This window comes from Octopus bimaculoides, chromosome 7 (genome assembly GCF_046866305.1).
Source record: "Octopus bimaculoides isolate indiv1 chromosome 7, ASM4686630v1, whole genome shotgun sequence".
NCBI classification, from domain to species: Eukaryota; Metazoa; Mollusca; class Cephalopoda; order Octopoda; family Octopodidae; genus Octopus; species Octopus bimaculoides.
In genome coordinates, this window is record NC_142934.1 from 34281802 (window position 1) to 34297011 (window position 15210).

At 37.9% G+C, this 15210-nt stretch overlaps 1 protein-coding gene across 3 annotated transcripts in view; it reads left to right on the forward strand.

The window, feature by feature from the left end:
- The first annotated feature begins 930 nt into the window (after window positions 1-930).
- The window catches only part of LOC106878734 (cystinosin homolog), a 107154-nt gene continuing 92874 nt past the window's right edge, over window positions 931-15210 (forward strand). The window contains exon 1 of one of the 3 annotated variants that reach the window (XM_089355140.1): window positions 931-1089. In XM_089355140.1, coding sequence (XP_089211266.1) covers window positions 978-1089 — 112 coding nt within the window. In that variant the 5' untranslated portion in view covers window positions 931-977. The remainder of the gene's footprint in view (window positions 1090-15210) is intronic. The other 2 variants (XM_089355142.1, XM_089355141.1) reach the window with 2 other exon arrangements.

Consider the following 15210-nt stretch of genomic DNA (forward strand, 5'->3'; position numbering starts at 1 on the left):
TGATCTCATCTCATTAATGGCCGATATTACAGCCTCTTCTGTTATGTTGATGTAATCAATGGTTGCCTCTTTTCCAAATAGATTTGTTACATTGAAAAACTTCTCAGGCTTGTTTATTTGCATATTTTCCAGTGGACAAAGTGAAAACATTTCGGAGTTGCTTATTTAGTGCTTCACTTATCTTCCTCGGATCTGCAGTTAGTGAACTGTTTTTACCAAATAGTGGTCCTATGTTATAGCGTACTGAAGCACACTCCTTTGCCATGTTGAAGGCTTTAGGATTTCTTTTTATATTTGGTTTCAAATATCAGGCAGGGTCAAGCTAGATCCCTACATATATAATCCCTACATATAAAATCAGAAACTGATTTACAGATTATTTACATTCGACGGATATTTGTCCTCATCTTGTTTGTTGTTAACACGTTACGGCTCCAACCTTCTTCAGGTGTCTTGGGAAAATTTCTAACCTGGGTTCTCGTTCCTAAACCCTAAAATTCACTCCATAATTGCCCACAGGCATAAGAGCGCGGGCTACTAAACCCAAAATTCCGAGTTCGATTCCAAGCAGTGACCTGAACAACAATAACAATAATGACATCGAAAAATACCTTCGGAATGAGAACCCAGATTCAAAATTTCCCCAAGGCACCTGAAGAAGGCTGGAGGGTATATCAGCCGAAATGTCGTGTTAAACAACAAGGACGAGAACATATATTTTTCGAATGTAAATAATGTACATAATTCCTCATCTCTTAAATATAGAACTGATTTATAGATGTTAGGAAATAATTATTAAAAGTAAATTTAATACTTTTTGATCTTCGAATCTTTTTTCTTTCAGTTTTTAGAGACATAAAAAAAAAGCTAGAGGTACTTTACAAAAAATCCATAATGAGATTAATGGTTGTCTGACCTAGGGCTAAATATCATCAGCAGGCGAGTTGGTGACGTTAGTTGTCTCCCTTGCTTGTCTCATGACACTACCTCGGAGCTCAGACACTCAAGAACCCGGAGTAAACATGTCTAAGTTTTTACAGAGTATTCTTTTGTTATGGACATTCACCATCAATATTTGCCATGGTCAAGGTATAACAATTTTTTTTTTATCTTGGGTTCTGCAGTTAGCGAGGGTTATTATCTGAGGTGTAGTTGTTGCTAGTTAGAAACTATTGTTTTTATTAACCCTTAAGTTATTATCATCATAAACTGGACTACAAACGTACATACACACACAAACACGCACACACACACAACGCCGATCATGCGCTTTTTAAACGTAAACAATATCCAACATGTATACTGTTTTTCCATCTCACAACCCGAACAAAGCAAACAAACTACACAAACATTTAATCACTTAAAGACGCAGATAAATACAAGAGGTAGCTGTGTTGTAAAGAAATTTGCCTCTAAACCACTCTGAGTTCACCTGTGGATACTCAAGCTCTTCAAGTACTGGCCGAATAGTCTAGAAGTTTGCTTTTCAAAGTCCCGAATTCAATCTCACTTAGTAGCATCTTTAGTTATGGTCACTTTCTTTAGCTTCATTTGACCCATGTGAGTGGAATTGGGTAAATAGGAGCTGTAGAGAACGTTTTCGGGTGCTCGTAATTCACACACTCCGCTGATTTCTCTCTCAGAATTACGTTAAATGTACATGTATCTGTAGAATACTCAGCGATTTTTACAATTTAATTCAGAAATAGAAAATCCTCATCGTCTACGCAACCATCACATGTAGTTGTTTGTGTGCGTGTGTGAACCTTTAAATATAAATACGAAAGGATGAGGTAAGGCATAAATATTCTGATGTGCATTTAGGTCCGAAAGGTAAGACACAAACACACATGAGTAGCTGTAGAAACCATACCAAAGTAGACATTAGTATTTGGTGTAGCCCTCTGGTTTGTCTCTTCATGTCGAACCTTCCAAACCATATCAGCATAGGAAACTGATGATGATGAAAAGCTTATATATTTGTGTGTGTGTGTGTGTGTGTTAGGCATAACTACAGGTTTCTGCCCCACCGACTTTGGATGATCATAACTTTCAGAAAAATGGATATTTTCTACAAATATGTGTTATACCATGTAGATTTCGAATATACAAAACTATTTGGGGTAGGTGTTTTAGGAGGAGTGGGGTGGGGAATTTCGGAAAATTCACCGGAGTCCAGTTCAATTAGTCTTAACTTTAAAAAAAAATGAATATTTTTTAATGAAATCCTCTACAAACATACCGAGGACATAGGAATTTGGAGGGACAACAATTGGGGGTTATTTTTGAGAACCGTTCCCCACTTGGGGGTGTTTCCGGAACAAGTCCATATTTGTTTCATTTTGTCCGTTTTGTGCGTTTGTGCATCAGTAGATTTCCACACACACACACACACACATATCTGTAATTAAAAATGTTCAACCGGGGAATTATTTCGGTAAATTTTCAGATTAACACTCGCACGATTTTCACTAGAGTGTTAGGGTTTGTTTTGTTTTTGTCTATGGAGAGAGAGAGAGAGAAAGAAAGAGAGTGAGTGAGTGGGTGATGAAGTTTACCTAAACATTGAATGGGTTGGATGGTTTGAGGACTGGCTCCCATGTTGGTGGCACATAAAAAGCCCTATTCAAGCGTGGTCGACGCCAGTACCAACTGACTTGTTCCATGCCAGTGGCACGTAAAAGGCACCATTTAAGCATAGTCATTGCCAGTGCCGCCTGACTGGCTCCCATGCCGATGGCACGTAAATAGTACTGTTCAAGTGTGGTCGATGTCAGTACTGCCTAACTGGCCCCCGTGCTGGTGGCACGTAAAAAGCATCCACTACACTCTCAGAGTGGTTGGCATTCGAAGGGCATCGAGCTGTAGAAACTTTGCGAGATCAGATTGGAGCCTGGTGCAGCCTTCTGGCTTGCCATCCCCCAGTCAAACCGTCCTACCCATTCCACATTCCAGCATGGAAAGCAGATGTTAAACGATGATGATGATGATGATATATATGTATATATATATATATATATATATATATATATATATATATATATATAATACAAAGAATATATATACATGTATACACACATATATGTACATACTTACATCTACATGTGTATATACATGCATATCAGGGTACAGGACGTTAGAACAATAAACTACAGACAACGGAACGAACACATAGGAAAACGGAAAGCCCCTTGGAATATCCCTTCATCAGCTGTCTCTATTCTATCCAGACGTTTCGTCTTCGAAACGTCTGGATAGAATAGAGACAGCTGATGAAGGGATATTCCAAGGGGCTTTCCGTTTTCCTATGTGTTCGTTCCGTTGTCTGTAGTTTATTGTTCTAACGTCCTGTACCCTGATATGCATGTATATACACATGTAGATGTAAGTATGTACATATATGTGTGTATACATGTATATATATTCTTTGTATTATTACATTATTGAACGCACACGTCCTATTTTACAAGTAAGTCTACTATATATATATATATATATATATACACATATATCCATGCATAAAGATATATATATATACTTATATATAGATATGTATGTGTAGGGAAGTGGTTATACACCATTAGGTGTATCCCATTTCTGTACATTAAATTTCTTAAGGAAGAAAACGGAACACAGACTCTAAACTAACAGCACAACAAATATTTTATTACAGTAGAATTCTGCTCACACTAGGAGGGAATTCGGTAGCATGTCGCCTTTTGGTTAGATGAGACGCCGTTAATGAAGTTGCGTGGTTAGAAGTCATTTCTCTCCTCTCTGGTTATCTATGTGGCTCCATTGTAGAGTTGTCGGAGAGCTGCTATTGTGACGTCTAGCTTCCACGAAGTTCAGCGTACAAAAGAGGTAGAAATACGTGGGAACGCTTGGATATTGGATGACTACGCATGCGCATGAGACTCTTCCTGCATTCCTTCTGGAAGACTAGTCCCTGCGCATGCGTGGATAAACTCTCCAGAATGGCGACTGATATTAGGCGCCACTACATATGTATACATACATATATATATATTACACATATATATATATGTATATATACATATATATGCATATGCAGTAGTAGATTGGCCAGGTTGCCAGCTTGCCCAATGGCAAGTGGGCCCCTGTGCCATTAAAATGCATATATGGGGGCCCATGTTAGTATCCTCTCAAGTTTGAGAATTTTTTATTCACTCCTGGAAGAATGCATTAATTATTTTAGTTTGACTGTGTTTGTAGACAATTGAAAAGAATACTTTTAACAAAAAAAAAAAAAAAATTAAGTGATAATATTGTAGTTGCGGGTGGGCCCCCTTAGTCTCCTGGCAACCAATATTTTTAGACCCAGTTCGCCACTGTACATATATATATACAAATATGTATGTGTGTGTGTGTTTTCTCCTTGTTTCTCCGTATTCTTTCTGTTGAAGAGCGTAGCTCCAAATGTTAAAGACTTTCCGTATTCCCGAGCATCATACTAATACATCCTTTTGTTGTTTACACCACCTGTCCTCGTCTGTTGTTGTTTTTTTTCATACCTTCTCCCACATATAATACACGCTCACGTGGTCGCACCAGCTAATCCTGTCTCCACTCATCAAACACGAACTTCTGGATTCTACCTTCTTTCTTTCTGGACTGTTTTATTCTGAACTCTACACCCTCCAGCTGCACCTCTCCTACCCACAGATTATACTGGACCCATCTTCTGATTGGAAATCGCCTCAATATACCACAACGTCTAAAAAACTTTTGAACTTTTCCACTTATATAAACCTCCTTTATTACCTTTATCATCTTTATTTTTTTCCTTTACTTTCCTTCACCTACCATCTCTTCGTAACACCATTCAATTTTTTTTCTCCTTGTTTCTCTGTATTCTTTCTGTTGAAGAGCGTAGCTTGAAACGTTAAAGACTTTCCGTATTCCCGAGTGTCATACTAATACATCCTTTTGTTGTTTACACCACCTGCACTCGTCTGTTGTTGTTTTTTTTCGTACATTCTCCCATATATATATATATATATATATATATATATATATATATATATATATATATGTAAGCCAGTATGCTCCGCTGGATGTGTAATGTAAATGTGCATACCCATCAGAGTGTAAGTATCTTGAGAGAAAAGCTGAACATAAGAAGCATCAGTTGTGGTGTGCAAGAGAGACAATTGCGCTGGTTTGGACATGTGGTGAGAATGAATGAGGATAGCTGCGTGAAAAAGTGCCACTCCCTAACAGTTGAGGGAACCCGTGGAAGAGGTAGGCCCAGGAAGACCTGGGCTGAGGTGGTGAGGCAAGACCTTCGAACATTGGGCCTCACAGAGGCGATGACTACTGACCGAGACCTTTGGAAATGTGCTGTGCGTGAGAAGACCCGGCAAACCAAGTGAGATCGTTGCCAGGGCCCCTGGACTGGCTCTTGTGCGGGTGGCACATAAGATGTACCATCCTGAGCGTGACCGTTGCCAGTACCGCCTGACTGGCCTTGTAGGGTTTTCGAGCGAGATCGTTGCCAGTGCCCCTGGACTGGCTCTTGTGCGGGTGGCACATAAAAGACACCATTTCGAGCGTGGCCGTTTTTGTGCGGGTGACACGTAAAAGCACCCACTACACTCTGAGTGGTTGGCGTTAGGAAGGGCATCCAGCTGTAGAAACTCTGCCAAATTAGATTGGAGCCTGGTGTTGCCATCCGGTTTCACCAGTCCTCAGTCAAATCGTCCAACCCATGCTAGCATGGAAAGCGGACGTTAAACGATGATGATGATGATGATGATATATAAATTTCTATAAATAAGGATAAGATAGATATTTGAAATATTGATTTTATTAAGTGGCCAGCATGGGAATAAAAACCATCAAAAGGTAATAATTATTTTAAATTATAATACAGGGTATCTAAGAGATACCGCCACGCTGAAAAATAGCAGTCAAATCCTGACTCTAAAACCACAATAAATGTCCACATAACACAAGGGGCGAAGACGAAGACAAAATAAACCAGTAAAAATAGCAAGATAATTCCAGATCACGGATTTCTGGCTTTGCATAAATAATGCTTTGCCTTCATCGGTGGAATATACTCAGGCACATAAATACAAATATATGTATATAAACAGTATACTTACATATACGGACGTATACACACATATATATGCACATATGTACACGACTAGCTAAAATAGCCCGCCTAAAAACTCCTCACACGAGGAGTTTTTAGGCGGGCTATTTTAGCTAGTCGTGTACATATGTGCATATATATGTGTGTATACGTCCGTATATGTAAGTATACTGTTTATATACATATATTTGTATTTATGTGCCTGAGTATATTCCACCGATGAAGGCAAAGCATTATTTATGCAAAGCCAGAAATCCGTGATCTGGAATTATCTTGCTATTTTTACTGGTTTATTTTGTCTTCGTCTTCGCCCCTTGTGCTATGTGGACATTTATTGTGGTTTTAGAGTCAGGATTTGACTGCTATTTTTCAGCGTGGCGGTATCTCTTAGATACCCTGTATTATAATTTAAAATAATTATTACCTTTTGATGGTTTTTATTCCCATGCTGGCCACTTGATAAAATCAATATTTTAAATATCGATCTTATCCTTATTTATAGAAATTTGTTTTGTCAGTGTATTTACTACGCTGATATTCTGTCCGTATCGCACGAGGAGTTTTTAGGCGGGCTATTTAAGCTAGTCGTGTACATACGTGCATATATATGTGTGTATACGTCCGTATATGTAAGTATACTGTTTATATACATATATTTGTATTTATGTGCCTGAGTATATTCCACCGATGAAGGCAAAGCATTATTTATGCAAAGCCAGAAATCTGGGATCTGGAATTATCTTGTTATTTTTACTGGTTTATTTTGTCTTCGTCTTCGCTCCTTGTGCTATGTGGACATTTATTGTGGTTTTAGAGTCAGGATTTGACTGCTATTTTTCAGCGTGGCGGTATCTCTTAGATACCCTGTATTATAATTTAAAATAATTATTACCTTTTGATGGTTTTTATTCCCATGCTGGCCACTTGATAAAATCAATATTTTAAATATCGATCTTATCCTTATTTATAGAAATTTGTTTTGTCAGTGTATTTACTACGCTGATATTCTGTCCGTATCGCACGAGGAGTTTTTAGGCGGGCTATTTAAGCTAGTCGTGTACATACGTGCATATATATGTGTGTATACGTCCGTATATGTAAGTATACTGTTTATATACATATATTTGTATTTATGTGCCTGAGTATATTCCACCGATGAAGGCAAAGCATTATTTATGCAAAGCCAGAAATCTGGGATCTGGAATTATCTTGTTATTTTTACTGGTTTATTTTGTCTTCGTCTTCGCTCCTTGTGCTATGTGGACATTTATTGTGGTTTTAGAGTCAGGATTTGACTGCTATTTTTCAGCGTGGCGGTATCTCTTAGATACCCTGTATTATAATTTAAAATAATTATTACCTTTTGATGGTTTTTATTCCCATGCTGGCCACTTGATAAAATCAATATTTTAAATATCGATCTTATCCTTATTTATAGAAATTTGTTTTGTCAGTGTATTTACTACGCTGATATTCTGTCCGTATCGCACGAGGAGTTTTTAGGCGGGCTATTTAAGCTAGTCGTGTACATACGTGCATATATATGTGTGTATACGTCCGTATATGTAAGTATACTGTTTATATACATATATTTGTATTTATGTGCCTGAGTATATTCCACCGATGAAGGCAAAGCATTATTTATGCAAAGCCAGAAATCTGGGATCTGGAATTATCTTGTTATTTTTACTGGTTTATTTTGTCTTCGTCTTCGCTCCTTGTGCTATGTGGACATTTATTGTGGTTTTAGAGTCAGGATTTGACTGCTATTTTTCAGCGTGGCGGTATCTCTTAGATACCCTGTATTATAATTTAAAATATATATATATATATATATATATATATATATATATGTATATATATATGTATATATATATATATATATATGTATGTATATATACATATATATATGAATACATACATTTTTATATATAATGATGACCACTAAAGTGGACATTTAATGTGCTAGAAATAGACCACATCTTGTGTCTACTAAGACCTAAATTGTTCTCAAAACGAAATTCAGCGGAATACCAAAGCGTAAGCGGGCAAGACAGTGAAAATTACAGAAATAAAACATTATTAAACACGAACTAGTTTCGAAATTAACATTCTTACCGAATGTCTGTTTCTCTTCAGCGTGAATTGTAATGGAATCATAATTCTCAGAATCTTATAAAAGTTGCCCACCACCAGAGGTGAACGTGTATATGGTTCTGTTAATTACAACTTAATGGCAAAGTGGATATATGCGACGCAGTAACTATTTTCTGCAGACATATTCCCAGAATTAGCGCGCCAAAACGAATTCAGTAAGAATGTTTTTTCGAAACTAGTTCGTGTTTAATAATGTTTTATTTCTGTAATTTTCAGTGTCTTGCCTGCTTACGCTTTGGTATTCCGCTGAATTTCGTTTTGGAGAACAATTTAGGTCTTAGTAGACACAAGATGTGGTCTATTTCTAGCACATTAAATGTCCACTTTAGTGGTCATCGTTATATATAAAAATATACTTTAATCCCCTAAGATCTCAGATATTTTTTCTGAATCTCTCTGATTCTTTAAATGTGCTAGCTTCCTGGTAATAAATCGATATTGATTAATATATGATTTTTTACCCTATATTTTAATTTGATTATGTATACATCATCATCATCATCGTTTAACGTCCGCTTTCCATGCTAGCATGGGTTGGACGATTTGACTGAGGACTAGTGCAACTGGATGGCTACACCAGGCTCCAATCTAATTTGGCAGAGTTTCTACAGCTGGATGCCCTTCCTAACGCCAACCACTCAGAGAGTGTAGTGGGTGCTTTTACGTGTCACCCGCACGAAAACGGCCACGCTCGAAATGGTGTCTTTTATGTGCCACCCGCACAAGAGCCAGTCCAGGGGCACTGGCAACGATCTCGCTCGAAAACCCTACAAGGCCAGTCAGGCGATACTGGCAACGGCCACGCTCAGGATGGTACATCTTATGTGCCACCCGCACAAGAGCCAGTCCAGGGGCCCTGGCAACAATCTCACTTGGCTTGCCGGGTCTTCTCACGCACAGCACATTTCCAAAGGTCTCGGTCAGTAGTCATCGCCTCTGTGAGGCCCAATGTTCGAAGGTCTTGCCTCACCACCTCAGCCCAGGTCTTCCTGGGCCTACCTCTTCCACGGGTTCCCTCAACTGTTAGGGAGTGGCACTTTTTCACGCAGCTATCCTCATTCATTCTCACCACATGTCCAAACCAGCGCAATCGTCTCTCTTGCACACCATACATATATATATGTATATATACATATATATATATGTGTGTATATACACACACACATATATATATATATATATATATATATATATAATAAATACGATAAATGCTCATGCAGAGAAAAATCAAAATGTCCTTTGATGAATCACTGTATGAGTACAAATCTTGTATATAAAAGTACCGTGCACACAAGTGGAGAGCCATGTATTTACATTGGGCAGATGGCTGATTCATCTAAGAATCATTATCGTAATCATGTTGTCAGCTTTAAGACAATCAATAAGAGACGTTCAATATCTGTAGCAGATTTTGTATGGCGACTGAAGGAGGATAAAATGAAGTACAGCATTAATTGGTCCATAGAAAAGTATACGAAACCATACAATACAATTTCCAGGAGATACCGTCTCTGCTCCGAAGAATCCCTGTCTATTCTGTGGACTAACGATAAGATCATTAATAGAATTTCTGAACGACTCTCGAGGTACCTACATGCATATATGTGTACTTCAGCACAATAAAGTGGGAATGGATTTTGAGTAATCATTAACTTCATTTAATTTACTTTAAGGTATGGATGACTTAAGTTTACTTTTAACCTCCCCATTCTTATAAACACCAAGTAGATAGATAACTCGCTTTGTGATCATGAGTGCACCAAACTTCATGTGTGTGTATGCTCACAATTTTTGCAGATGCTTGTATGGGCAAGTGCACTTGTGGAATGCAGCTTGCCTGAGGGCGTTTATTCATTCATATCTGTTAACGGTTATATTTAATACTTTTCTCCTGGATTGCGTGTTCGTTTCTCTTTTTGCCATCTGTGATTTTATTTTTGATCTTCTATAAAAATGAAAATATTTTCTCCATCTGGTTGCTTTTCTTTCTACAAACTGGAAAGTTACATTGTGGAACAGTCATTTTAATGAGTTGTATTTATCACTCGATGAGATACATCTGCAACACCGATGCTCCTGAACCAGTTGTTGAGTGTTCCACCCATGAAGAATTGATGCTAGATATGTCAAAATAATTCTCATGATTAATAAAAGCTTCTCATATATTTCATCTTCCATCTGCCATATATACATATAGATACACACACACACATATATATATACACATGTATATGTATACACACACACACATATATATATATATATATACATATATACTCGTGTATATATATATATATATATATATATATCATCATCATCATCATCATCATCGTTTAACGTCCGCTTTCCATGCTAGCATGGGTTGGACGATTTGACTGAGGACTGGTGAAACCGGATGGCAACACCAGGCTCCAATCTAATTTGGCAGAGTTTCTACAGCTGGATGCCCTTCCTAACGCCAACCACTCAGAGAGTGTAGTGGGTGCTTTTACGTGTCACCCGCACGAAAAGGGCCACGCTCGAAATGGTGTCTTTTATGTGCCACCCGCACAAGCGAGTCCAGGGGCACTGGCAACGATCTCACTCGAAAATCCTACGGGAGCCAGTCAGGCGGTACTGGCAACGGCCACGCTCAAAATGGTGCATCTCATGTGCCACCCGCACAAGAGCCAGTCCAGGGGCACTGGCAACGATCTTACTTGGCCTGCCGGGTCTTCTCACGCACAGCATATTTCCAAAGGTCTCGGTCAGAAGTCATCGCCTCGGTGAGGCCCAGTGTTCGGAGGTCGTGCCTCACCACCTCATCCCAGGTCTTCCTGAGCCTACCTCTTCCGCAGGTTCCCTCAACTGTTAAGGTGTGGCACTTTTTCACACAGCTATCCTCATCCCTTCTCACCACATGTCCATACTAGCGCAATCGTCTCTCTTGCACACCACAACTGATGCTTCTAATGTTCAGCTTTTCTCTCAAGATACTTACACTCAGACGGGTATTCACATTGACATTACACATCCAACGGAGCATACTGGCTTCATTCCTTGCGAGCTTACGTATGTCCTCAGCAGTTACAGCCTATGTTTCACTGCCATGCGTGTATATATATATATATATGTACATCTGTATATATACATATACATCTATATATATATATATATATATATATATACAAGAATAAGGGCAGGGAATCGTCAATTATGCGAATCTGTTTATTTGATTAGGTAATAGGCGTACATGTATAGCTATGTGTATGTGCATGAATATATTTCTATTTATACATGTGTGTATATGTAGATGGATACATATGTGTATATGGGGACACGCACACATGTGTATATTTGTATATGCGTGGGTACGTATGTGCATATGTATAAATGTGGAAGTATGAGTGTGTATATATATATATATGGTGCATCTTATGTGCCACACGCACAAGAGCCAGTCCAGGGGCACTGGCAACGATCTCACTTGGCTTGCCGGGTCTTCTCACGCACAGCACATTTCCAAAGGTCTCAGTCAGTAGTCATCGCCTCTGTGAGGCCCAATGTTCGAAGGTCTTGCCTCACCACCTCAGCCCAGGTCTTCCTGGGCCTACCTCTTCCACGGGTTCCCTCAACTGTTAGGGTGTGGCACTTTTTCACGCAGCTATCCTCATCCATTCTCGCCACATATCCATACTAGCGCAATTGTCTCTCTTGCACACCACAACTGATGCTTCTTATGTTCAGCTTTTCTCTCAAGATACTTACACTCTGTCGGGTATGCACACTGCCTAACTTCCTAGTTAACCTGCCTTTGATATTGCTGCACCTCTTATGTGTCCATAGCTTGCACTGGGTACATCTTATAGAGTTACTACCTACTCTTTTTCTACATACTGAGCAGGGCCATCTACCTGAAGGGGCTTGTGTTTTATCTACCTTCCTACTTATTAGGATTTTAGTTTTAGCTAGGTTGACTCTAAGGCCCTTCGATTTTAGTCCTTGCTTCCACACCTGAAACTTCTCCTCTAGTTCTGATAGTGACTCCACAACTAGTGCAAGGTCATCAGCATAGAGGAGCTCCCAGGGGTAACCTGTCTTGAATTCCTCGGTGATCGCCTGGAGGACTATGATAAATAGGAGGGGGCTGAGGACGGAACCTTGGTGGACCCCTATCACTACCCGGAATTCATTACTGTACTCATTTCCAACCCTCACCTTACTGACAGCATCTCTGTACATGGCTCGCACAGCTCTCACTAACCATACTTCTATCCCAAGTTTCCTCATTGACCACCAGATAAGGGATCAGGGGACCCTGTCAAAGGTTTTCTCCATGTCAACGAAAGCCAGGTACAGAAGCTTATCCTTGGCTCTGTATATACATATATGTATCTCTATATATAAATGTATATATGCATACATACTTACATACATGCGACATTTATACTACTATATATATATCTATATATATGTATAGATATACATGAGTGTGTATGTCTTTGTGTGTCAGAGAAAGAGAAAGGGAGAGAGTCAAAATGCATATTAAAATTGAGAATAATGAAAAAACTATTTGCAGAGCTGATTTACAATGAAATAGAAAAATGGAAATCATTTGGCATTGTTTATTCTCCATCACACATGTTTCATTTACTAATAGGAATCACAAAGATTTACATGTGGGATATGCATATAAAAAATTTTCAGATTAGAAACTATTAATGTGTAAATAATATCAAAAGATTTCCATTTTCCTATTTTATTATTACTATTATATATATATATATATATATATATATATATATATATATATATATATATATAAATAATTATGTATATACACACACACAAACAGGTATATACCTACAAACATGTAAATATATACATATATATATATACATATGTATCATCATCATCATCATCGTTTAACGTCCGCTTTCCATGCTAGCATGGGTTGGACGACTTGACTGAGGACTGGTGAAACCGGATGGCAACACCAGGCTCCAATCTAAATTTGGCAGAGTTTCTACAGCTGGATGCCCTTCCTAACGCCAACCACTCAGAGAGTGTAGTAGGTGCTTTTACGTGTCACCTGCACGAAGGCCAGTCAGGCGATACTGGCAACGGCCACGCTCGAAATGGTGTCTTTTATGTGCCACCCGCATGTGTATATATATATATATATATATATATATACACAAACATACGTACATATATATATATATTGTTGTATTTCGGGATGGTCATTTTATTTATTTATTTATAATTTTTTTTTGCCAAATAAGCACACGCACTACATTTTTTTCTTCACTTGTTAATTAGTTATTTCTTTTTTTAAGTGGAGCAAGAACACACATGGAAATGAAAAGCATCACTCAAGAGGTCACAGATATGTGACAAAAGATTTCCAGACGATGGACAGGCGTTAAAGAAAAAAAAAATAACAATAATAAACAAGTGAAGAAAAAATATAGAGAATGTGTTTATGTGGCAAAAAAAAAAAAATAATAGATAAAATGACAATCCCAAAATACAACAATATCTGTTTCAACACACAATTTCATATCAGGAATCTTGCAAAATGAATTGATAAAAGTATATATATATATATATATATATATATAATATAAATAATTTATAAATATATGCATATATCCATACATATATGTACATACCTACATCTATATGTATACATACATGCATATATGGGTACAGGACATAAAAAAAACGTTAAACACAATGAGAAACGAAAACAGAAAACGAACTTTTTTTTGGACAATGAAAAAGAAACAGAGATGAGACATGCAACATAAAGAATATTTCCCTTCATCAGTTGTCCCTGTTCCATCTACTCCACGTTTCGAAGGCAAGGACAATACACAACTTCGTTGGAACAGTCCTTCCTGCAAAGCAAATTAAATGAAATTTGGAATTTTTTGCAGAGGGTGAAAGTGTTAACAAGAACAAGACAGTAAAAACAAACAATAAGGGCTGTTATGCCAAGACGATAGGAAAAATTATTATTTTTTTGAAATATATATATACACACATAAAACTGAGAATGTGTGTGTGTGTGTGTGTGCATCACTAGAACTTGAGAACTACCCAACTGATTTCATTCAAATTTTACACATGCCTTACTTAGGGTCCATGTAGTGTCATGGGCCAAAAAAATTTTCAACTTTTTGCCTAATGCGAGCCCTTATCTCTTACACTATTTCAGTATATGTGTGTGTAATAATTTAGAACAAACAGTAAATTATCATTATAGTACTCAGAGTTTCAAATGTCGGAGCGAAGAGCTACAATGCATTCTCGTCAGCTATTAATGGCAATAGATGCTATGAAAAACTGTTGAATAAAAGGGAAGTTACTCTAATAGGTAAAAAAAGAAAAAGAAAAAAAATACAAGCAACCACAGTCTCACAATACATAGGCATAAACCTCCTGTGTTCATAATGTCTACATACACACTCACACAAACATGTATACGCACATGCACATACACAAACATATAGGTGTATGTACGTACACATACATACACACATATCAACACACACACACACATGTAAATATATATATACATATAGAAAATAAAGTGTCTTGAATGGCACAACAATGCACCATAATAACAACAATGGATTATAATAACTGTTATAATTTAATCATCCAGCCTGACATAATATTCCTTCTTGAAAACCAACAGGTATCCCATATCCATTGTAAATTGGCTTAAGTACCCAAGACGACCAACATGCCAAACACAGAAAACCCAGCAACACATGCTTCCTTAAAATACCCCATTTTAGCGAGAGGGTAACTACAGCCATCCGAAAAGCCATAAGAAGAGAAGGACTAGACATACAACTAGCCCACTCTGGCTCCTCCTGAGAAGACACCTCGCAAAGAAATGAGCAAGGGAGAGCAATCAATGCACACTAGCAAACTGT